Source organism: Aulonocara sp. 'chitande type north' Nkhata Bay, linkage group LG3 (assembly GCF_057382095.1).
Source record: "Aulonocara sp. 'chitande type north' Nkhata Bay isolate Kocher_YH1m ecotype deep benthic linkage group LG3, A_spYH_male_GT1.1, whole genome shotgun sequence".
Classification (NCBI taxonomy): domain Eukaryota; kingdom Metazoa; phylum Chordata; class Actinopteri; order Cichliformes; family Cichlidae; genus Aulonocara; species Aulonocara sp. 'chitande type north' Nkhata Bay.
The window spans coordinates 44,598,459-44,624,803 of record NC_141346.1 but is presented as its reverse complement, the minus strand read 5'-3'; the positions used below and the strand labels follow the sequence as shown (position 1 = coordinate 44,624,803).

General features: G+C 42.9%; 1 protein-coding gene and 1 long non-coding RNA gene across 2 annotated transcripts in view; one reads left to right on the top strand and one right to left on the bottom strand.

Moving 5' to 3' along the window:
- The window catches only part of LOC147335852 (glucosidase 2 subunit beta-like), a 177,559-nt gene that overhangs the window by 47,714 nt on the left and 103,500 nt on the right, over positions 1-26,345 (bottom strand). Inside the window, exons 11-12 of the mRNA XM_086282813.1 lie at positions 5,107-5,176; positions 3,406-3,495 (exon numbers count right to left, since the gene is read on the bottom strand). Coding sequence (XP_086138939.1) covers positions 3,406-3,495; positions 5,107-5,176 — 160 coding nt within the window. The remainder of the gene's footprint in view (positions 1-3,405; positions 3,496-5,106; positions 5,177-26,345) is intronic.
- On the top strand, positions 24,812-25,853 carry LOC147335853 (uncharacterized). The gene is made up of 3 exons (XR_015128610.1): positions 24,812-25,264; positions 25,338-25,543; positions 25,623-25,853. It is a non-coding gene; the product is annotated as an uncharacterized LOC147335853 (long non-coding RNA).

The window sequence follows — 26,345 nt, the reverse complement described above, 5'->3', positions numbered from 1 at the left end:
TTATGTGACTGATAATCGCCTATTCCATAAACTCCCATGGCTTGTTTCACGTATGTCTTCAGGGCTCGCAAAATCGCCCTGGGGCTAGCGATTTTTCCAGTCGGGCTACCAAAATCTATCTCTTCCCTGCCCGTCGGGCTATCGCAGGAAGGAAAAATATATGTCAATGCTTTTGCATTCTTTCGGAAATGTAGCTGGGTAATTATGTCATTGGCATCGGTGAGCCACTGCCAATATGTGACATATTGAAGTCGCGTTTGAATTTGCGCTTGTTTTTTGCTTTCACTTTGCAATCGCGCGAACTGTGTATAGAGAGCGACAGCACTGATCTGTGAGTGATGATAATTTGCGCACCAATTCCTCTGACATCGTCTTATCAATTGTTACCTTACTATGCAAACATGACAAGTGAAATCTCCCGCAGCTTAAACATGTGAGAGGTTGATCGCGCAGAGAATCGCTGAGCTTATGTGAGTGCGTGTGTAAAAGCATTTCAGTTCTGCTGAGCCAAATAAGACAGGTCAGGGTGAAGAAGTGACAGCCAAAGAAAAGCTTACCACAAAACGGAGAAGTTATGACAAATCAGACTATAAGGCAAAAAGAAAGTGCAGCTTTATGGTTTCATGGACAAAAGAATTTCTGTGGCTGCAATATGACGAGCTAAATAACCAGGGCTGCACATAAGTGGTCCGCAGGTGCGCATTCGCTGTCAAAATAAAAAACGCGCACCAGATAAGAAGTTGCAACGCGCGTTTGCGTACATAAGATTTTCTGGAGGAGGACAGACATTTGTTTAGAACTCTTAAAGATGTCGAAGAAGCTCCTTTAAGCAATTACTTTGGTGTTCCTCCACCTCCAAAGAAATGTCAGAAGGAGTCCGAACCACAAAAGAAGCACGTATTCTCAGACAAGTGGTTGCAGGAGGTGAGCTGGCTTCAAACAAATGATGAACGCACAGAGATGTGGTGCAGAATATGCCGTGAAAATGCCACTCTAGGACAAAAACAGCCTTTATATGGACGCAAACGCGCGCTGCACTTCTTATCTGGTGCGCGTCTTTTATTTTGACAGCGAATGCGCACATGCGGACCACTTATGTGCACCCGTGTAAATAACATAATGTTCTGCCGGGTGTGTTGTTGGTTTTCCCTCGATTCCTGAGTCGACAAGCGCCTTTGTTACTGGGACCAGTCATTTTAAGAAAGGCCCCCATTAGAAATGCATTATTGCTCAGTCTGCAATATCTTTCCCAGAACAAACACCAACTGCAAATAACAGACTAAAAATAAACCTGAAAGATCTGTTTAGAACAGCTACTATGTTGCAAAGAGTGAACTACCACTGGCACAATGTAGCCGTCTTTGCAAACTTCAAACAGCAAACTGCCTCGATCTTGGTTCCACTTACCCGTGACTTCAGTGGAAATTTCAGATTCAGGATCTGACACAGACTGATTCATGTCCTACACAGTTCTTACAAGTTCATAGAAATTTCTGTTTAATTAGAACCAAGTGTTTGAGTTGATGATTGTCATTTTTATACAATGTTGTAATTTGTTTTAACTATTTTTTGATTAATGTTTTGTTTCCGTTACAATATTATACATTAAAGTATAATATTGTAACGGAAACAAAACATCAATCAAAAAATTGGTCTTTTTTTATTCGGGCTGGTCTTTTGGTCATTTAGGCTCTTTTGGATCTCCGGTGGTAAAGCTCAATAAATAATATAGGAGCCACCTTCCCATCCCTTTAGCGTGAAATTAAACCATTTTTCAAGCAGTGTGAAATATTGTTATGTAAAACTATCATGTAATGTAAAAACCCTGAGACGAATCTTCTTCTGGCGTACATGCAAGAAGTTCATCTTTGCTTTTCAGATTTTGCCTCCTAAATGGCAAACTAAGCAAACAAATCACACTGGTGAATAAGGGCATGGGAAAACCACTGATTCCAAGGATGTCTGAAAATGTATTCGCAGTGCAGATCTCTTAATGCAGATCTCAGATAATTTTCTTTCAAAATTGCAACCACCCACAGACTTCTAAAGCTCCAGCTGGCAAGCAATCCTGAGGAGAACAGATTCTACCCCAGCAGGGGCCATAGGGATGCAGCAGGAGAGAGTAAAAGAAGCTCATTCTGTTGATTAAATTTAGTTGATTTAGCTGCTTGGCTTCTCCAGGGTGACTTGGAGCTCACAAATTATCAATCTTAAATGGTGGATCTTTACGAGATGGTTCACATTCCTTATAGACACAATTTGTTTTAATACAGTTGTGCAAGACAAGAAGTTGATTTTTGCGAGTTCTCTTGAAAACAGACTGACTTCCACATCCAGGGAGTTTACGCTCAACTTGAGGCACAGAGGTAAAACACAAGTAATAAAAACAAAGTGTTAAAGGCTTTAATGTTTCAAGTAACAGCCTTTAATCGTGACAAGTGCGCTGCAACAACGAAACGTGATTTTTAATATGTAGCGTTTGCTTTGAGCTTTTTAACTGCAGAGGCCAAACAGATACAACCGGCACAGGTGCAATGACACCTTGTTTCAATCGTGTTACAAAATGTTACAAGCACTGACAGGACAACCATAGGATGGGATGCCACGTTTGGTGTCGACACTGATAAAATAAAGCTTGAGGCTCAAGCCTTAGGATGAAACGACAGCTAGTTTGTTTTTCTGTTACCAGATAAAACGATTCTTCGTTTCGTTGGCAGGAAACGTTATTACAATTAAAAATGGTTGCACGGTGCACATTTTGTGCTTTGTAAAAGGTTGCACGGATCTATGCACCAAGTCTGGTTTTCATACATTAGAGCATGGTCATATAAAAGACCAATACGTGAGTCATATACTCTATGTCACTGATGCTTTCAGTTCACCCTGATCCAAGGCCTCCAACAATAAAAAAGAAGGCACACGGTTTAAAAAGTTACTAGACAAAATCTAAAATCCACCTTCAACCCATTGGCAGCTGGGGCCCCAAAGACGCCAATATAAAAACAATACACACGAGACCAAAGTGGAGATGTTTGGCCATAATGTGCAGCACCACGTTAGGAACTAAACACAGCATAACAGCACAAACACCTCATACCGACTGTAAAGCACGGCGGTGGAGGTGTGATGAGTTGGGTTTGTTTTGCAGCCACAGGACCGGGACATCTTGCACTCACAGAGTCGACCGTGAAGTCCTCTGAATACCAAAGTGTTTTAAGGTCAAATGCTAACTAACGCCCGCAAAACTCAAAGAACAACTGAAGCAACTCTGTAAGGAAGAGTGGGGCAAAATCCCTCCACGACAATGTGAGAGACTGATAAAGCAAGATGACATTAGGCTGCACTTGGTTTTTCACATGACTGTTCAAGAAAAGGCAGAAGCACTCCAGGTCTGTCAGTACTTACTCATATACTTTCAGCTTGTAACACTGGCCGTTCAAAAACAGAAATTCCCAGTCTGTTCCGTAGTCTATGGCCAACTTCTTCTGTAAGTCACTGAGGAAACCAAAATAAACAGAAACACAGATCAGAAGCACATCTGAAGCTAGTTTTGGAAGTTACAATACAGATTACATAAAGTTCCTCAGTTCCATCAGGAAAGACAACAAAACTCATGGTATTTTTAAGCAAATCATTTAAGAAGAAATCCATGAAAAAAATGTTTTCAACTAAACCTGAACAGAATCCTTTTTATGTTTTAAGACAACACTCTTCAATTCAATTTGTTGTCACTCCCTGACAGGCTGCTTTAATAACTTCTGCATGACTCACAACTGTGCTGACAAAGTAGCTTTATTTTCCTTGCTCCTTCTAGCGACTAACGTCTCAGATATTGTGCTGATGAGGTGGCCCGTTAAAGCCCATTTCTATGCAGTGTCTCTAATTATCCGAGCCAGTAAGGGCTGCTCTTCTTCGCTAATCGCAAATAAGGCAAGTGAGCCCTATCTCTAACAGCACACAGGCCCTCATTTCCATATTCATAACCCAGAATTGCTAATGGGGTTAACAAATGTTTAGGGAGGGTGATTGTTCCGCTTGAGGTTGATAAGGCAGGGGGTAGGGGGACGATTCGGGGTCAGGAAAGCGTTGTGGGTTGTGTAACCGTGTGCGCGTGTGATTCTCGGTGGGGCAGGGGTCGTAACATTCACGCGCAGAGTCAATTTTTGTGGAAATTGCTCTCTTCAGCGCAAAATGTATGGACTAATTAGAAGTAGACCTCAATATCATGTGACTTCTAAAAGGTATGAACGAGAAAAATGCGCAAGGCCGGGACACGGGGGAGAAAAGCACATCCGAGTCCTCAAACACAAATGACAGTGAGTAATTTGGCTAGAGGCAATTAAAGCAACGTGGACAATGAATAATTAGAACAAATGAAGTCATGCCAGCTCCTGTCCCCCTGCATCCACCCTCCTCCTCCTCCTCTCTCAAGCAAGTGTTTGGTTGAGGGGAAAAAAGGCTGACCTTTTGGTAAGTGCCACCTCTGTAGTTGGCACTCCTCTCTCCCTACTGTAATGAACAGTTTGGGGGCCTAAGGGCCACAGAAGCTACTTATCAGCAATTGCTGGCTGGCTCTGAGCTCTGTGAAAACATCTGAGAGGGAGCAAAAGAAACTGTGCGTGGATTTTACTCCTCAGCTGTTGTAAGCATGACACAAGAGCGAGGAGCAGAATGAATCCTATAAAATCGTTTTTTTCTTTACTAAAAAGTAGTTGCAATTTCTCTCTTTAAAAAGCCAGAGAGGGTTGTGGGTAATTCCCAGCCAGACGGAGACTCTTCTGCTCACACTAAGTCAGAAGAAGACCACCCAGCAGAGTACAGAAGACAGCCAATAGTGTTTGTTTTTCTTCATTAGCATTAGCCTTAGGTATCACACAGTGCATATTCACCACAGTGCTTCTTTCCATACTATGTTAGCACAGAAGGATGGAGTCTATTTTAAGGCTTGGTGAAATTACAGTCACGCTCCTGCTTGCGATCAAAAAACAAAAACTGTGAGAGGCAAATGCCTCATCTGCAAAAAGTGCAAAATGTTGAGGATTTAGCCACACGTATGCCGCAGTAGGCGCTAACCTCTGCCTCTGTTGCTTTCATTTTTAGCCTCACCTTATTTCCATGTTGACTGTCTCGTAAGCTTCTTCCACTTTCTTCAGATTGGTCGCCTCCCACTCTGCAGCTAGATAAAACAAAAGGTCAGACAAATTAACAATGCAGAGTTGTTGCATCTCAGCAGCTGTGTGTTGCCAAACAGTGGGCTCTTGGTGGATCTAAGACTGTGAGAAGAGCAGTGCTGCGCGTAAACAGGGAAATGCTATTTTCAGGTGCGCTAAGTGCCAACAGGCAGGCTTATTAGGCTCTTCACATTGTGCTAACTGAGACAGGGAGGAAAGAGAAGTCAGAGGGAGTGTTAGAGCAGCAAAGGTAGCTCACTTTATCATACCAAAATGTTCCAAGTATGACAAGAATTTCTGGAAAAATGAGTGTTAACAGAATCAGGATGAAGTATAATTCAACTCATGAAAAACAACATGTTTGTATCTGCCTAAAGTGGCTGATCTCTCTATAAAAATATAATTAATTAATGTATTTGTTACCACTTACTCACAGTGGTGTATGTCTAATTCCACATTCACATTCCGGAGTTCTCCTTTCAATCATGTTACTGTTACTTTGCAGCAAAATGCTTCAGCATCCTCACTAGTGAATAGCTTAGATTTTCTTTCTGTCAGTTTTTCAGGTGTTTTTCACCGAAAGCAGCCATGTGTTAAAGAAAGGTATGAGACATGTTGAAATAGAACTGGATAGACAATACCTTCCTCTGGGTTTCAGTGCATATCATAATTTTGCCCAAAACATCGGCGCAATCTGGATTTAGGTTACTGTTTTGTATTCTGCAATTTGAGGGTTTTTTTCACATTATCTTTTAGGATAATTGTAAAGTTTAAATAAGAAACCTTTTGTTCTTTGAATGTTACATTTCCAATATGTGACCTGGTAAAACATAGTGCACAAAAGAGAACTGTCAAAACAATAGTGGGAGATAAACATTTAATGACACTGATATAACTTTTTATTGTTAACTTATTTATTGTAATTTGCACCTTGCAGGTATTAGTGACTTTACTTTGCAACACACACACAAAAAATCAACCTGAAAGACACTCAGGTTCTGCCGTGACCATGATCAAAACATCCTGTTGTGTGGAGCACTGGTTAAATAATTGACATTTACACACCTCTGAAGGCATCCTCGTAAAAGTTGGGGGGGGAAATCAACACAGTATAGCATCACGATATTTCGCCTAGCAATATTGTATGGACACAGGGACGCAAAATATTAGTATTTTCTTAAATACATTAAAATACTCTGGGAATAATACAAACATGCACCACTACAGTAACTGCCAACTTGACCCCATATCAGAGTGCAGCTTTTAGTGATAATTCTGTATGGTTGAAAATCTCATTTTGCTGTACAAAAATAACTGAACTTTATTGGATAAAAGAGATATTGGCAAAGTTTAAAATTAAGGACATAATTTGATGGCCACCCTTCCACTGACACCATTTCTGATGAGGCTTCAGTGAACAGTAGATGGATTAACTGTTGGACCAGATCACAGGCAGTAAAAAGACACTGACATAGCTTTCTAGGTGGAAAAATGAATCCAATGGGCTTCATTTTTCCCATGATGGCGACAATTATGGTTGGAAATACTTCAATCTGATAGAAATCTATGGGAATATGGCTTTCTGATTTGACCCCTGCAAAAGGTTCCTGTTCAGTTGATAGTCTTAGTCGTTCATTCTGCGTCATACTGAAAAGAAAACTTAAATATATTTTATATATCTTGATCGTGGCATGTCAAACACATCTCCTTAGTCAATGAGCAAATGGTTTCTAATTCAGATCCACTCTTCCATGTCACATCAGTTTTTTTCTCACAACTAAGTATGTGATAGCAAAACTATATCAAAATGGGAATTCAGAAAACAAGGGATAATACAATACCCATCTCTTATCTGCTGTCTCTGCTATCTTTCTTTTTCTCTAAGGACATGACTTTCAGATACTGTTCAACTACTGTAGAGAGGTTTTTAAGCCTACTACTTCTCCTTCTGTCATAATGCACAACAAGCCATTCTGGTTGAACACCTGGGAATCACCTTGTTGGTGCAAAAATACTATTTCACATTTGTCAGGCTGGATTACATTTTTGTTTCCCTGGAAACAAAATAGAAAAGGGAAAATACCGCAGGTAACACATACAACTTCACACACAAGCACAATGGACTCAGTAAAGAAAAAGCTAATTCTGTTCAGCAGGCAGACATAGAAATTGAATTACTACTCAAAAATAAGGAGCTAAAATACACATACCACATATAGAAACGTATCAAGATGAAACAGACTATGACATAACCTTGTCTGAGGTCACTATTTGTCAACTGCCCCTAAGAGTTTGTAGCCTCCCATGGAAATGATAGCTTAGTCACATGTTTAAAGATGTCTGTCTTTGTATAAAGACACGCTGATTGCTCTAAGCCTTTTTGGGAAGGTTTCCAGAACTCTCTCAAGAGCCACGAGGAAATGCAACATCAGCCTCAAATATAATATCTCCAAGACCCCAACTTCATCTTCTTAGGCTCCAGTTAGGATGTTGTTGAAACAAAGCCCATCTTTTCCCTGAAAAGATCTTCTCTCCCCTTTTCAAGGACCGTTTTGCTTGAATAGCTCAGGGAATAACAATGGTTTATCCTTCATAGGAAGAATGCGATTGGAAGTGAGAGTTTTGAGGTTGGAGGAAATTCATCCATCAATTACTGATGCAAAACTGAGACAAGTTTTATTTATGTTGTGCAAACAATGACAACAGTTGCCTCAAGGTGCTTTATATTCTAAGGAAAAGACCCCACAATAATCGTGAGAAATCCCAACAATCAGACCACCTCCTGCAAGTACTTGGTGACAGTGGGAAGGAAAATCTCCCTTTTTACAGGATGAAGCCTCTGGCACAGTTTATCTTCATCCTTTGTCGATCTGGACAGGACAAAGACACACTGTAGAAGAGAGCCAGTGTTTAATAATCTATACAAAGTGAACTGGAACCAAAAGTTCAACACTGAAAAGACCAGAGACACTATCAAAAGTACCAAAAAGAGATTTCAACGTGCCACCAACCTCCTTTTCTTGTGGAAAAGAAATGGGCTGTTTGGAAAATTTGTGAAAATGTATCAAATAACTTCTACTTTCATGCTACGATAATAAAATAACTAAAATAACTGCAGACAACAACAAACTTCTTTTGGTTGCACTGCAACACTTAGAGTGAAAGAAAGTGCAACTCGCACACAGACACACACAAACACACCACACGTCCGCAACTCCTCGACACCACCTGCCCTCCTCCAAAAACACTCAGAGACTTTGAAAGTAGGCAGGTATGTTAATGTGAAGTGACACCTGCTCACTGGCTTCGAGCTACAAGTGAATTTATCAGGACGTGGTTTCAGTTCCAGTCGGATCCTTTCATAAAACGGTCGGTAAAACCCAAAATAACGTGACGATGGGCTGATGGGCACCATGACAACATCTCAAAAGTTTAAAATTTTTATTAAAAATACCCAAAACATATTGTTCCCAAATTGTAGAAATACAGAAATAATATTTCATAGCTTCCAAAAGCCTTGAACAAACGTGTGATGTGCATATAAAATACTTGATTTAAGCCACCAACTACGTTTTGGGGAGGGGGGGGGGGTCTGTTTAAGGAGGCGCTGACACCCCAGTGAAAGTGTAAGGGAATCATTTAATTAGTAAACCATAGTGTCTCTGACTGAGCATGAACAAAAGGGGCTGAAGAGCTGAAAAGGAGATAAGATGGCAGACAATAGAAGTGACAAGACTCCCGTTTGACTAGTGCTGATGGACACGGGGATTTACTGGGGTTTCTGTGAGTGGACGGGTTCGTCTCTGACGTCGAAGGAACTCTCTGGGGCCCGGCGCCGTGGCAACAGAAAGGAATGTGTATGCAGTGAGGACCGCGTGTGAGAAGCTGTGACAGCCCTGGCCTGAATACCAATTAGGATGTTCCTTGCATGTGGTCTCAGCTGGTTGCCCATGAAGACCCCCCCCCTCCACACACCTCACCTCACCCCACCCCACACACACACATCCACCCACCCCTACACAAATAATTCCCTCAGCACCTATTTCTTGCCAAACCTAGTACAGATGTGATGTGTCTAAGAGGCAAGCTGTGATTTACCATGCTGTAATGGCTATTTTTATAGCACCATGATGGGGAGATCTCACTTTGACTCACCCCCAAACCCCTCGGACTCTTTCAGAAAATCGCAGCCTCACACACAAAGCGCGGTCTCTCAGCCTGCTCCTACTCTCACAATCTCTTGCCCTGTTTCTCTCTCTCTCATACAAACACGCGCAGCAATCATCAAGCTCAGCAATGACAAAAGGAGACGCAGAATCCCGAGAGGGTGACATTTGACCCCCTTGCCGCAGCCCAGTTGTATATGGAGAGAGGAGGGGAAAAGCAGCCAGGCGTACAGAAGCACCCAGAGCAGAAAACACAGGGAGCACAAAGCCTACTGAACGGTTTCTGCACCCGTCAGGCCCGACATCACCTGAAGCCAGCGTACAGTACGCAGAAAAGACCTCAGGTTTAATTATTGCAATGATTAGATCAGCAGTTACATGATCACATGGGTGTAATTGCATCATAAGTGCAAGTCTGAATTTAGGAATTGCAACGCATGGGTACAAATGTGTAAGAAAAAGGGGGAAAAAAGCTTTCTCTGCAACAGAAAAACATACAAATCGAAGCTAAACTGACCGGTGACTGACATTTTTCCACTTCAGCAAGTGTGCTGTACTTCACTAGGAGCTGTCAAGAGGGGCTGTTAAATCACAGAGGCCGTGTACACAAATAGAAGAGGAGGAACGCACTGCATAGTATAGTCTTCCGACCAAACTCTCCCGTGTATTCGTACCTTGAGCCCAGAAGAACGGAGATTTTTTGTTTACATGTGAGCGGATCAATAGGCAAGCCGTTTCTCCTGCAGCTCTAAGAAAAGAAGCCGGTGCAGCATGCGAGCTGCAGCCGGGCTCAACAAAACAAAGGCGCTGCAGCGAGGCCACCCTTGAACCCCGCGCTCGCGCGAGCAGCCGGCACCTTCAGCGAGATTATCTCGGCTAACAGGCAGGAATGTAGGAGTTTGTTGTCTGTAAAAGTCTGCTCTTTAAAATAAAGACTGGCAGCATGCTTAAGCTCTGGCATTGATTCCTTTTTACTTTCCTTTATAACCTCTTTTGCTCCCCGCCATCTATCATCCAACCCCCCCCCCCCAACCTTTTTTTTTGTATTTTCATTTTGACTTTAACATTCTCCTCGCCTTCAATATTTTCAGCTTGAGCTCCTGAGAGTCTTCCTGTCACCCTCGCTACCTCCCCCTCTCTCCGAGCTCCATTTTTCTCGGTTTTCTCTGCTCGGGTAAAGAACTCGTTCTGACTGCAGAGAGGGGAGGATGAAAATATAGGTTGAGGATCCCTGTAATGAAATGTTTATGGCAGGTTGTAACAATGAACAAGAGACCTTTCAGATACCGTCAGCTGGGCTGTGATAGCACTAATAGCCACCTGCTGGAATTGAACGCGAGCGTCTAGAGGAGCAAATTACTCTGTTTTCCTTGAAGTGAAAATGTTATCAAAGTTAATTCAACAAAGGTAATAAGAGAGGCATGGCTTAATTAAAAAAAAAAAAAACCTGAACAAATGTTTGCATTTTAATCGCGCACAGAGCGTGCAGAGCTAACATTTGTAAGCCTTTAACTATAAGTTTAAGTGAAACGCACTTTTAAACGTTATATTTCTCTCTCTTTATCCGTCCAAATCCCACAAATGGTTGTGAAACTGCAGCACAGGCTGCTGAGAGTTGAGAAGAGGTCAGTCTCGCCCCCTGCATAATCGTTGTGTTGGAGTGTCTGATTGTATTAGGGTTGAGTGAATAACAGTAGCTGGCAGAAATAGCATCATGTTTTGAACTATCAGTGCAATTCATAGCCTTGTGACTGACTCAGTTTGTATTCATTCTCCCACACTCTCCTGCACCTCTCTTTTTTTCCTCCGCAGTGGTTGAAGGACAGGCGCAGCGTCACGGCGAGCACGTACTAAAATTAAGAATGGATCCATTCACTGGCCAGCTGTCATCATACCAAACGACTGAAGCCAACACTGCAGATTGATGACTGAGAGGCAGTCAGATGTTTAACTGTAAAGCTGCATTATCTGCTGTACCTAAACAATATGTAATATGTAATATAAATGGATCAGATCGACTTACAGCTTTAATGTAACCGTAAACGCTGTGCACGAGTTAGTGCTAAGACGATTGCAGCAGTTTATTATTAACACCTAGTGTATCATAGTTAATATATGAGTTGTTGTGAGTTAAGTAAGCACAATCAGTCCATATACAGAAAAGGCAATGACCTTGTTTGACAGATGAGACCAATAACACTTAGATTAAATCACAGTAACCTAAAAGTCTCTAAGTTATAAGTAGAAGAATCAAACAAAGGTACAAAACCAGGTAAGCCAAGAGGCATTTAAATGTCAAGTCTGCTCAAATACGGCAAAAATCATAATTACTGTACAATTATTTGGGTCATAATGAGATTGTTAGCTATTAAACCTTTTCAAAATAACAAAATTGTCCTTATAATTTAGCGCATTTCCTTAAACTTTTATTACACTTCAACTGCATAAATAAAGTAAATGAATGTGAAGTAAACCTAGCACAGCCTGGCAGGGAGTCAATTTTGATTTTTATGGATATGAGAAAGGAAGTGTGTAAAAAGTACTCCATAACAGACTGTGGGACAATAATTGCTCTGTCTTGATTATATTGCCTTAATTGGTGGAAGGCAGAAATTTTAATTGAAATCAAAAGCCCATTAATTGCACAGCCTTATTAGACAGCATTGCTCTCACAATCAGTATTACGCACGAGTGAAATGGTTAAAATGTACAACTGTACAATTAATGCATTCAAATAGGCCTGCTGCGTTTCCTGTCATATATTTGTATACGTATTCTGCTACAATGGTGGTTGCTGATGGTTAACATGGGCAAAGTAGCCCTTTGAGCCAAAAGCTTCACGCTGCTCTAAACACTCAGTTTACAGCAGTTTTTCCACTCCTGGCTCTTTCTGAGCAATGAATCAGTACGAGCCAGGAGGATACTCAAAAGTAAAAATAAAGAGCTGGGAATGAGCAGAAGGGGTCTCCTTTAAAATCATGTAGGTTTTTGGATTAACAGTCCTGGACAGCTTGAAGTGGAAGCAGGTTTTGCATTGCCTAGTTTAATGGCTCGCATCAGCTAAGCAGTCAATCTTTCCTGGTAGTTTTAGAGCATTCACTGTCAAACCAAACAAGTTTATCACCAAAAAGAGGACTTTTTTTTTTCTGTCACTGTAAAACTGCAGAACCAGAAATGAGGAAAGCGTCCGGTTAACAGCTTCATATTCAGCTAAAACCACGACAGTGGGGTCAATCTTCTCACCCAACTATGAGCGAGAAAAATGTTAAATGCACAGCACGTTTTACAATACGAGATATTGATAGTATAGCGTTCGTATAATAGCGCTTAAGTGCATTTAAATGCAGCAATCAGGGTCTGGCGCTCCCATAATCACGGCGATGCGTAATCACTGTTTAACATTTAAACGGAGAAGGGGGCCCAATGAACAGAATAAACAGCCTGTGTGGAGTGAGTTCGCTCTGTAACAACTGGGTGCTGTTTATGAATATGTATGATGTAACAAACGCCTAGGAGCTGACCTACTTCTGTGTCTCCTCTGCTCATGACTTGGTCCCCTTCCGGGGTAACTCTGTCATCTTGCAACATACTGTAATAGCAGGAAGCATGCGACTCCCATGTACAAATCAACATGCACCCGTTTGATGGTTTTGCAAGTGATAATCACCGTCTGTTGAGGGAAAACGCTTCAATAGGTGGCTGTGCAGTCGTAGGAATATTCAGGACCTGGCGATGTTGGGTCTTTTTATCCACTCCGCACACACATTAACCTGGGCTTTCACAAGTTTCTGCTCACCGAAATGTGAGCAGAAACATCAACAAGCATCCAAATCGCGTCAAAAATGCAAACGGCTGACGTTTGGATGTTTACTTAAACAGTCGTGTCACGTGAATAGGCGGGAAATGCAGGGAATGGAGTAAATGTGTGACGGACAAGTAAGTACGAGCAGACAAAAGAGAGCTCTCGACATAACTGGGGCTGCACACTGGAGAGCACTTGTCTGCACCATCTCATAAAATATCTTTACCCAGGATCATCTTGGTATGGTGCCAAACGCGGTTAGCTTCAGGAGCTGGGAAAGCACACAAAAAAAAATCTATTTCAGACAACGCGAGAGACAGAAAGCTGGCAGCTGCTCAAATCAGACTTCCAACATTTGATAAGTGAAAACGGGCTAATTTTGTGCATCCCTCGAACGGTTGCAGTCCAATACATTGCTCCCGTGGCTATGAAAACGCACGGGCGAGGCCGAGCGAGGGGTGAGAGGCAAATCGTTTCAACCTCTCGACAGCTTAATGGAAGAAGAGGAAAAAAACGCAGTAGTAACTCATTCTATGGCAGAAAGGAAGCCCGGTGCACTTTTTCCACCCCGCTCCTCTCTCGTGTCGATCGAGCACTCGAGGTGAGACAATTACGCCTCAAGGACGCGTCAACCTCGGTTGGGGTCAGAGGTCGCCGCGAAGGCAACCCATCCTCCCCTCTGATTCTGTTTAACATTTCACATCTAATATAGGAAGTGCTGAACAGACCCTTAAATTAAGATCAGCCCTCTGCTCTCTCACAAACTGAACCTCAGCTGCCTCACAAGCCAATTCATTTGCTGAGAGTGCTGAGACGCATTGGCTTTAAAAAAATGAAAATAAAATAACTGGTCACCCCAGCGTGGACCGAGGGACACTGTGAAGCGTTCACACGTGGGAGACTGAAGTGTAGGAGTGCAATTTATATAAAGAGCTGTTATGCCCGTGGCTCTAACACGCGATTAATGTTAAATAACGAACCTAAAGAAGAGCGCTTGGCGGGTATTGTTAGTGTTTAATAAGAACACAGTCTTCTAGATTTCAGTAGGTATGTGGTCCAAACACGCTCATATTCCTCTCTCTTTTATCGCGCCCGTGAAAGTTTGCTATTTTTAGCGACGCCCTCATATCTGTAGATGCAACCTTGCTAAATTAGATCAAAGTGAACCCTGCCTCACAGTACTCTTATATGTTAAGCTAATTTCTTTACTACAGCTACTAAGGGCGAACATCTAAACAAGTTGACAAAAATAGCACCCTGGATCGAAGAGCTGTGACTTCACGCGCCCTGAGGATGTCAGAAAAGCCTCTCCACGCATTTGAGGTCACGTAACGGGTGATTGTTGAGTTTTCGCAGGTCGTGTGGAAAGCTCTCTCTGAGATTGTGGTTGTTCCAAGTTTTTGGTTGGGTCACTTGGTGGATACAAAGTTTGAGCCCGAGCATGATTCTGCCAGAGGTTTCTTTCTGTTAAAAAGGACGTTTTTCCTTCCCTCTCTCGACAAGTGTTTGCTCATAGGTGGTCATTAGTTTGTTGGTGTTTTCTCTCTGTTATTGTGGGGTCTTTACCTTATCATATAAAGCACCTTGGGGCAACTGCTGCTGTGATTTGCTGCTATATAAATGAAACTGAATTGAATTGAACTGTAATTGAATTGAAAGGAGGAGGTGAAGGAGGATGGCTCACCGAGAGTATTGCCACAGTGCAAGGTAGACCACCTTGTCTTAGCAGCATCTCCACTACCATCAATCTGGGATATAGAGCAACAACATGACACACATTTAATAAAGTTAGTGTCTTGATGTAAGCTAAGATCAACCACATCAAGATCTGGGTTGTTTACAAGCTCGGTTAAACATTTGTGATGACATGAAGTGTTTGAGGTCATATAGATGAGATCAAATAAAGCAGGGTCAGTGGTGGAGCAGTGGCTCTGGGTTTGAATCCACTGAGCAGCTGAGGTCGCTCTGTGTGGATGCTTTTTAGCTTAACTGGTGATTCTTAATCCGGTCGTTAAGTGATGACGTGACGAATCCTACTTCCGGGTCTAAAGTAGTCTGCGTTTAATATGGCTTTTGTGTTGTTAACATGTTTAATGTTTTGTATTTTCTTCTATTTAATCTCAAAAAGCTCCTAAAACAATCAGTGATCACTGTTGACCTCCCTCGGCTTTTATTACCGCTCAGTTTTTAAAACCTTAGGATGTAACTACAGCCCAGCCCATGCAGCAGTATATGAATGACTAACCTCGTATTGTGGATGGATTATCTCAGTTGTTCTCCTGGCTGAAGTTTGGTCCTTTTACAGCATCCTGCCATGCGATTACATTTGTTCCTGACCACCGAGAACACTCACGTTAACTTTTATCGAGTGGAAAAAAAGTTAGCTTGTTTATATTATGCTAACATAGCTATGTCGCTAGCGGTCACGTAACACATCATTATATACCAGCTAGCCCAACTTCAGTAACCCTACAAACGTCACTGCTGTTTAGTTTTCTGTCTTCATTTATGTTGGAAGTGATAACAGAGCTGTACGTTTTAATTTGTTTCCAAAAACCCGCAGTCAGAACATGCTATATTGTATTTAGATAGAAGCTAGCGAGCTAACTCCCTGCTAACTTCTAACTCCGTTAAATGTCATAAATTCCGTTTTCATGGATGGCTGGATGTTAAACTCAATTGTTACACCTGGTAGAGCAGAACGCTGATCATTTTATTAAAGATGAAAGACTTTAGACAGTTTTTCAACTCTCAGTAATGCCATAGTGATCGTTTGATATATGGACCTGCAGCGGAGTTTAGACCCAGACACGGCTAGTGACGTCAGACTTAACGACCGGATTGACCTATTAGAGCACTTCGCTCTCGCTCTGCGGGCCTACTTGTTGTTCCTAGAGTATTTAAAAGTAGAATGGGAGGGAGAGCCTTCAGTTTTCAGGGCCCTCTTCTGTGGAACTAGCTTCCAGTTTGGATTCGGGAGACAGACACTATCTCTACTTTCAAGATTAGGCTTAAAACTTTCCTTTTTGCTAAAGCATATAGTTAGGGCTGGACCAGGTGACCCTGAATCCTCCCTTAGTTATGCTGCAATAGACGTAGGCTGCCGGGGATTCCCATGATGCATTGAGTTTTTCCTTTCCAGTCACCTTTCTCACTCACTATGTATTAATAGACCTCTCTGCATTGAATCATATCTGTTATTAACCTCTGTCTCTCTTCTACAGCATGTCTTTTATCCTGTCTTCCTTCTCTCACTCCAACCGGTCGCAGCAGATGGCCGCGCCCCTCCCTGAGCCTGGTTCTGCCGGAGGTTTCTTCCTGTTAAAAGGGAGTTTTTCCTTCCCACTGTCGCCAAAGTGCTTGCTCATAGGGGGTCATATGAATGTTGGGTTTTTCTCTGTATCTATGAAGCGCCTTGAGGCGACTTTTGTTGTGATTTGGCGCTATATAAATAAAATTGAATTGAATTGAATTGACTGTTGGTGTGGATGTAAGCACGAATGGTCGGCTGTCTGATAGATGGTGATTGTATATGCTTTGATAGTTTCATATCTATTTCAGAGTGCAATGTCATAGCCATGGAGCGAACACTGCTGGAGACTAAAGTTACATCTGGGTGTCTGGGGCCTGGGGTAACAAATTAGCATGTTTTGAACAAAAATGTTTGTTTCCACTGCAGGCAAACGCCGACATTTTTAGCACATTGTTATTTATATCCACAATTACAGCTGCAGCGCAAAATGATGCATTTACATTAAGGTTACCTTTTTCAGGCAGGGCCTGGCTGAGGTGAAGGTGTGACAGTAATAGCTGCCCCATTATTGATGGCTGGGAACAAACAGAGTTTCGTGTTTATTTATTTATATATTTTATATTTATTTCAATAAATATGAAACTAGGTTAGGGTTCAGTTTTAGGCAGAGAAAGCACAGCAAAGTTATTATCCACCCAGAGCAGGAGAGCAACAGCTGCTGTTTTAGTATGCCAAAACCACTTGGAAAAACTACCCAGTGACCCACAGCACGCTATAATAGTGGAACCAGTGAAAATAATGGAAATGTACTCACTTGTGTTCATAAAAATCATTTGCCTGTCACAGCAAAGGCTTTTTTTTAAACATATTGAAATATGTATTACATTAGGATTATGAGTCAATGTGCCCTCGAAAGAGAGATATTGCACTTAGTGGTTTTTCCAGATTTAATAAAGATAACACGAGTGCTTGCTTAAAAGGGAATCTTCCTTTTTTTCCCCTCCTCCATCAGATTATGTAATGTAAAGTGCCCTAAGATGACTAATGCTGTAAATTAATGCCAGTCAAAAACACAAGTATTAATCTGAACTAAGGAGAAAAGAAGTTTTGTGTAGTTTTGGAGAAAACTCAACCACATAAAGAAAAAATAGAGGACTCCAGTGATCTGTGTGCTCCACACTTGCTCGGAGCACACAGGAGGAGATGGTGCAGAAATGTGGTCAACCGAAACCGCAGCGCCCTGCTAGACTGTCAGCGGCACTCCCCCTGCCGCGGCCCGCAGTGAGCCGAAGTACCGAACAAAGAAAATCCCACTGACACCTCAGGAAAACACCACTGTTCCTGCATGAAGATTGAGTGTGGGAGCTAGAGCAGTGGCAAATCTGCTAACTGATACCCATTTAACTGGCAGGATATGAGCTGGGTGCAAAAAAAAAAAAAAAAAGGCATCCAGAGTGGCAGTTAGCAGTTTATAATCTGTGGCAGACATAGACTCTGCTTGCTGTAAGTGGCTACTGGGCAGCTCAATCGGCAGAGTGGCCCCGAACAAGCAGCATTAGCACTGCGGATCGCACTGCGGCTCTGTGAGAAACAGATGAAGTAGCACAAAGGTCGGCGCCCACAAGAGCGAACGCAGTCAGCTTACAGCTCAGCAAAGACCGACTGAAACAGGCCGGGTAGTGATAGCACCACGGACAGCGCCAGTTTGCAACCGTCTACGTCAGCACCATGGAGAGTTCTCGCTGAGCACACGCCAAGGAAAACAGACCGCGCAACTCGCTGAACTACACTCACAATATAATGTCACTGCAGATAAAGAGTCTAGACACTTCTGGAGTCACACCACATGTGACCTGAACATTTAGGCTGCGTCTGACATAAACAAAAACAACAGCAAAAAATGCCATCCTGTCCTTAAAGGGAGTCATTTCTGGAGACACAACTGCACTCCAAGCGGTGCTGTGATAACGTCCCTCCAAAGGGGACTTTTTCAGGACATGTCAGACAAATCTGTGAACGAAAAGGCGAGCGGGGAGGGGAGGCAAACCATGCGCGCGCACACAACTGAGACAACTGAGGCAACAACAAAGAGAAGCTGCAAGTGTGACAGAGGTAGCCTGTAGAATAACAGCGAGTATGGGGGAAGGGGGGTGTTAGTGTGCGTTTTTCTGGTAGGGGATGGGGGATTGGCATTAAGAAGCCCGGGAGATGTTTTTCTGGAAAGTGGCTGGTTTGGAGAGGCAGCAGCTGCTGTTGGACTAAACTGAGCATCAATGACTGTCTAATCCAAGCGAGGCCACTATCAGCACAGCGAGGGCGCTGCCGAGCAGCAGCTCCACCAGCTCCAACGTGCCCGAGGAGGGGGAGGGAGTAGACGCAGACAAGCCCGGTGACCTATGGTCTTCCTGCAGGCGACAGCTTCTTGCAAATAAGCTATATGCATTTATATGTGTGCTACTGCATGTGTGTGTGCGGCCCTGACACGCAGCTAGCTGCACGCTGCATCGGTCGGTCTAATCAGGGGGAAAGAGGAAGAGGGAAGAACGACAAGTGTGAGTCAAGTCGTCACGCAACGGCTGGCGATACACTCCGGGATAGCTCTCACCAGCCCCGAAGCGCAGCTCTTTATAGCAGCGAGCTCGCTTTTGACACACTCTCACAAAAGCACACAATGAGAGGATGATGACACTGCACCTGCATTTTCATCAGCAGGAGCAGAAATGGATATTTTTGCAGGATGGACATACACCGGCCAGCTTTCAGATCAGTGTTGGAGAACTTTCAGGCTACACTTTATTGATTTATGAGCCAAACAGTAAAAGTAGAAAGTCCTAGGCTTGTACGCTAATGCGGGATTATGTAATTGCTAAACTTTTGCATCGTGTTAAGTCTCTGTAACCGCGCCAGTCATCAGTTTCAAAATACACAAGTGCTTTAGCTTAACTATTCTATCTTTATTCCTCAAAGGGGCTTTTTCCCTTTTTTCCAACACAGACCCATCTGCCTCATTTACTTTTACAACCGTCCTCAAACCCCAGTGGGATGAGCGTGTTACGTCCTTCTCTCCTGGCAGTGTCACAATTATGATCAAAAGCTGCCTGTATGTGCGCGTATGCATGCTTTGTGTGTGTGTGTGTGTGTGTGTGTGTGTGTGTGTGTGTGTGTGTGTGTGTGTGTGTGAGGGACAAGTGTGGACAAAACAAATGGTGAAGCCAACACCAAACCCTCTTGTGTCACTTAATTATTTTCAGTGCTCCAGATGCTGTCTCTGACTGAGTACACAGCTTAAGACTTTGCTCAAGGCAGTGCTTTGCGAAGGCGTCCCAGCCCTTTAAATAATACTGCAACTGAAGGCGAGGGATGGGGCAACAATGATACAGCAGCCACAGCCCTGATGGCAATTATTTAGACGTCCACTTGCTAATTATAATAGAGGATGACAGGTGCCCAAAACAATTTGGGCGCAAACTGCCTGTGAGCTTCTGCGTGTGGTTGTCTCTGCTTATGGTTACAGATAAAGATAGCCAAGCCAGTGTCTCATCAAGCAATCATCTCTTACTTTGAGCCGGGCTGTGCTGCGGTTGATGCTTTCTGATGAGCATCTTGTTACTGAGATGCTGCATGCTGGCATATTCACCGTTTTCCTGAAGGTAATTCAAGAAAACTGTCTTCTGAAATACTGTTTTTCTCGCACCTAAGAGGTGCAAGAAAAGGGGATTTAAGAACCTTTTCTTTAAATTCAATTTAAAATGACACCAGTTTTGTTTGTCTATCATTTTCATGAATAAATATTTAATCACTTGGACTACAAGCTATTAGTATTTAGTATTTATTTAGTATTTATTTATTTATTGTCATTGTCAAGAACAATGAAATTGCGTTTGGGGCTTCCATACAACCCAAAAAAAAGAAGAAAATAATAAATACCCCCTAAAACCCAAGTGTACATATTTAACCCAGTGTGACTCCAATGCAATAAGACAATCCTTAGCAATAATGTTCGTAGAAATTCAGACAAAGACCTGAGAAACATGACAAAATACAACAATGCAACCCATTCAATATTATTGTACTGTGAGATATGATATCAGATATGATAGTTATCTATTTAAGAAAGAGGGGGGGGGGGGCAGGAGGGGGAAGAGAATAAAGATATGATGCACCAATGCAGACCAGTTCATTGCTATTAAGAAGTTGGATATGGTTATTGTCCGTGAGAGGGGGGCAGAGAGTTCAGGAGCCTCACAGCCTGTGGATACAGGCTGTTGGCCAGTCTGGATGTTCTGGCCTGTATAGACCTGTACCTTCTCCCTGAGGGCAGCAGATGGAAAAGGTGGCGCGCAGGGTGATGTTGGTCCCGCAGGATACTGTGCACCCTCCTCAGACAGCGAGTGGGGAAGATATTACTGATCTCTGGCAGACTTGTTCCAATAATTCTGCCAGCTTCTTTCACCACCCGCTGGAGTGCTTGCTGATCGGCCTTGGTGCAGCTGGGGAACCACACTAGAAATCCATACGTCAGAACGCTGCTGATGGCACAGTTGTAGAAGTTCAACATCAGAGATCTGGGAATGTGTGCGCTCCGCAGTCTCCTCAGGTAGTAGAGGCGCTGTTGGGCCTTCCGTACAACTGAGGTGATATGGTTGCCCCAGGACAGGTCCTCGGTCACAGTTACCCCCAAGAATTTAAAACTGCTCACCCTCTCCACCGCCTCACTGCCAATGAAGAGAGGCAGATGGTTGTTATGACCCCTCTTCCGGAAATCTACAATGATCTCCTTGGTCTTTTTGGTGTTTAAGACCAAGTTATTGTCGTGGCACCATGACTCTAGTTGTTGCACCTCTGTCCTATAGTTTGTCTCATCATTGTTGGATATAAGTCCGAGCACTGTAGTGTCATCTGCAAACTTAACAATGAGATTGGACGCGCAGGAGGAAATACAGTCATGGGTGAAGAGAGTGTATAGCAGAGGGCTCAGAACACACCCCTGAGGGGCACCGGTGTTGACCACAAGGGTGGAAGAGGTGTTCTTACCCACTCTGACACTCTGTCTACGGTTAGTGAGGAAGTCCACAATCCAGTTGCACAGAGAGGAGTTAAGTCCCAGTTGGTGGAGTTTGGGACGGAGTTTGTATGGCCGGATGGTATTAAAAGCCGAGCTGTAGTCTACAAAGAGGAGCCGTGCATAGGTGTTCCTGTGTTCCAAGTGCTTCAGTAATGTGTGCAGCACTGTGGCGATCGCATCCTCGGTTGACCGGTTCTCCCTGTATGCAAACTGGTGCGAGTCCAGGGATGGTGGAAAAGCAGCTCTGATGTGTTTAATGACCAGTCTCTCCAGGCATTTGGCGGGAATGGGGGTGAGTGCCACAGGTCTGAAATCGTTCAGACATGTGACATTTGACTGTTTTGGGATGGGAACGATGGTTGCTGCTTTGAAACAGGATGGTACCAGTGAACAAGACAACGAGGTGTTATATATAGAGGTGAAGACGTCCGCCAGGTCCGCAGCACAGTCTTTTAGCACCCGGCCCAGCACTCCATCCGGCCCGGCCGCCTTCCTGGTGTTAATGCTCCGGAACACACGCCTCAGCTCATGAGTGCTCAGGACCGGAGCAGGGTCGGTTGAGGGGAGAGGGGACAGGACAGGGTCGGTGTTCTCCCTGTCAAAACGGGCATAAAAGAGATTTAGATCCTCAGCCAGAGTAGAACTGTCGGCTGAGGGTGATGGTGTTCTTCTTTTGTAGTCCGTGATAGCCCTGATGCCCTCCCAGACCTGCCTTGGGTTTGTGTTGTTCTCAAACCTGGCCTCGATACGCCTCCTGTGCTGCTGCTTGGCAGTCTTGATGCCTCTTCTCAGGTTGGCCCTGGCAGCACTGTATGCCTCCTGGTCCCCGGATTTGAAAGCGTTGTTCCTTGTTCGAATAAGTTGTTGAACTCCGTGTGTCATCCAGGGTGGATTATTAGGGAACACACGGAATCGTTTCCAAGTTGTTACATTGTCCACACAGAAACAGATGTAGTCCAAGACAGTGGAGGTGTAACTGTCCAATGCGACACGATTGTCAGTGTCCTGCACCTTGAATACATCCCAGTCTGTGCAGTGGAAACAGTCCTGAAGCATCGGAATAGCGTCCTGCGGCCATGTTCTCACGGTTTTGGTTGTAATCCCAGTGCTCTTGATCTTTTGTGTGTATATTGGGTGTAGCAGAAGGGAGAGATGGTCTGACAGACCCAGGTGGGGATAAGCCTGGGCTCTGTACGCATTCGCCATGTTGGTGTACACCTGGTCCAACGTTCTATCTCCTCTGGTAGCACACTTCACATTACGGTGGAAATTGTGAAGTACAGATTTCAGGTCCGCGTGGTTAAAATCCCCAGCCGCAATAAAGACACTGTCCGGGTGTGCTACCAGGCTGTTATTGATGCTGCTGCTCAATTGTGCTAACGCTAGCTTAGCATTAGCATCTGGTGGAATGTAAACAGCGCAGATGTAAACGGCAGAAAATTCCCGAGGGAGTAAATCAAAACCAATGCATGTATTCACATGATTTACGCAAAATGCCGCATTGGATAACAATGGTATCCAATACAGCTGTTTTATTACATGTAATGCAGTGTGAGTCATTTATCTAGATGCAGCACAATATGAGCATAACTAAATAAGAAAGGTAAGTGTCTGTGAAGCTTCTCAGTCATCCAGGTCATCGTAGTCAAAGGAGCTTGTAAAGAAAAGCATCTGGACTTCTTTAAGTTGCTTGAAGATAGGGCTGCTCAATTAATCGAATTTTAATCACGATTACGATCTGGGCTTTCAACGATCATTAAAAATGACTGAGCCGATTATTAGCCCCTCCCTCGTGCTTTACTCTCGCGCTGCTCCGTGTGGCAAATCGAGCGCACCTCTCTGCATTTCGAACACGCATCACAACAATTAAGAGGACCCGAGGGAAGCTCGGAAAGCTAAGCAGAAGTTATTTGGAGAGGAGAGTGACTGCCGTTGGTTGAAAAGAGAGGTAAAAAAAAAAACTTCAGTGGTGTGGAAACATTATGGGTTGGCGGAGTTAGACGTGGATCAAGTAGACAGTGTGTAAACTTTGCTACGGTGTCATAGCTGCACCACAGAGCAACACTGCAAAGTTCACTAAACATAGATGTTTACATTTTTCATTTATTTTTTATATTGCAAACATTTGCACTGTTATCAATATTTGCACACTATTTTATATTATTTTTTAAAGTCATTATTCAATACATTGTTATTGTTAACCCTTTAAATCCCTGTAGAACCGGAACCGCGTAAGCTAGCGCAATAATTTGTTTTGCATATGAAACCAGAGGAGTTGTACTTACATCTTATGCCATCAGCTTGTCCTGGGTCACGGTTTCCTTCCACATAAAGCTTTGGAAAAATTGCATAAACAGCGCTTGCAGCAACAAAAACATAATATTCCAGAAACACACTTTGCCGATCCGATCAGCTGTTTGTAACACTTCCCACATTGAAAAAGACGTCAACTGGAACTATCGCATGTCCGCCATTTCCTGTCCGGAACCGGAAGTGACGTCATTTTCGCAGAAAATGTAGTTTTTTACTTGTAGGCCTTAAAAGCCTATTCGAGTTCTAAGCATTCCAGAAACTATTCAGAAAAGTATAGAGTCAAACATGACATGTTTTTATAAGTCATGTTTGACTCTATACTTTTCTGAATAGTTTCTGGGGTGCTTAGAACTCAAATTGCACTGCTGGAAATATTTTATTTTGATGCACATGCTGTTTTCTTTGCAAATTTGCATCATAGGATTGTTTTTTGTTTTTCTTGCAGTATATAAAAATTGGTGTATCTCCAAAATAAAACTATGAAGACACTCAAAATAAATTTCCTGTGGTGGGAAACTATTTTTTTTTTGTATTTAAAGTTTTGAGGGATAAGCCTCTTAAATTTCCCCAAGTAGAAATATATGTAAAAAAAACAAAAACGATTTTCAATTTTTTTGTAGTTTATTGCACTTTTTTGCAATTAATGTAATTACTATGGACTTAATGCATACATATTATTAAAATATGGGCTATAACAGTTGTATTGATGTATAGCAACTTGAAATACTCCCAAAAATGGCCCTACAGCATGTAAAAAAAAAAATATAAGCTCTGGCGGACTTGGTTCTATGGTAGGTCTTAAAGGGTTAAATAAATATCGTCAAAAAATCGAGATCTCAATTTCAGTGAAAATAATCGTGATTATCATTTTTGCCATAATCGAGCAGCCCTACTTGAAGACATTTCACCTCTCATCCGAGAAGCTTCTTCAATTCAAGACAGGAAAGTAGCCAAAAAGCAGGAAGTGTATTTTACTGCATTTCTGTGTCCGCAGTGGTAAGTCTGGTCAGTCAAATTGGTGGTGGAATTAGTTTCATTGTGTTGACACTCAGTGTCAGGTATGTTGTGGTAATATTATTTTGTCCTATGTCTAACAATTATCTATTTTCCTCTTGCCTGCCTGCTTCTTGTCTCATTTAGGCAATAAACTCACCATAGTGTGGAGGAGCGAGCAGACTTAAAAGGTTTTTTTAAAAACTCTTTGTAGGAGGTTAAACTTAAAAATGGGATAATCATACATAGTACAACATTGACTGTGTGTTCACCCTCTTTCCTTCAAGTACTTCAGAAAATAAGGCATCGATTTTCTCAAACTGTCATGGTCTACGGTGGGTGGCTGGAGTTTCCATTAGGCTCCTGAACTGACCTGGGATCCGCCCCTGGGCAGGGCCAACTCCAGCTCCTGCACACCTGGAGCCTATTGCAGGCTATCAAGCCAGAGGGATTTAAACCACACATCGATGTTCACTCACTGCCAGTTCGTCATCAACCCATGTTGGTAACAGGTCTTGTGTTTCAAATTCTCGCTGTGATTTATCTTACTAACAAAGACTCTTTTGTGCTACAGTTGCTGTACCCACCCTGGCTCACTCCACCTCCGGACTCGGGATACCTAGTGATCATTTTGGAAATCCCTCTGTGCCTCACCTGCCTGCCCTCCTGCCATCACACTCCATCTGGAGCCCCAGATCTCAGGTCAGCCTTTCCACGCCACTCAGCCTCCCCTGGATCTTCATCATCCCCCTCTCAAACACTCCAGGTCCCTAACTGCAAGTAAGAATTGCTGCTCTTATACTGGCCACTTCTGAGCTGCCTTCACTACCTGCCTAACTCCTATATCCTCTCCCCTCAGTGTGACTGTTCCCCACTCAGCTCCGTTCCACTTCTCAGGCCTCGTTCCCTCGCCCTAGCCACGTTCCCCTGGGCACGCCACACCAAGGCTCCACGTCTCGTCATTTTCTGTCTTTGCCACGTTTCCCTTTTTTTCCCCCTTGCACTTAACCGTAATAAACTGTTAAATCATCTACTGTCTCCGCTCTGGGTTTCTGCACCTGAGTCCTATTCAGTACCGGCCATCCGTCGCCGTGACACAAACGAGATTACTTCTGCATAGAGCTGGGCGATATGAGATTTTTTCATATCACGATATGTTTTTTTCATTTCAGGCGATAACGATATCTATCACGATATAAGCCAAATAACTATATTTGTAAGATTTAAATGTGCCGTTGCTCACAAGTAAAATGTGAAATAATCAGCAGCTTGTTTTTATTTAAATATTTATTTCCCATAATAAGTTCAACAGGGTAGATGTACTTAAGGAACATGAGACTTTTTCAGATAAATAAAGGCAAATATTGCAAACTACACAAAAGGCAGCCGCTAAAGCGTTTAAGTTTCAAAATAGAACAAACGAAACAGACTAAATTGTCAATTCCACTTAGAAACAAAATATTAATTCTAAAAATAAATCTTAGTTTGTTTTACAGAAGAACAGACAAAACTGACTAACTTTTGTCAATATCAAATAAACTGAGAACTAAAAGGAAATTCTCAATCTCTCCTTGTTGTATAG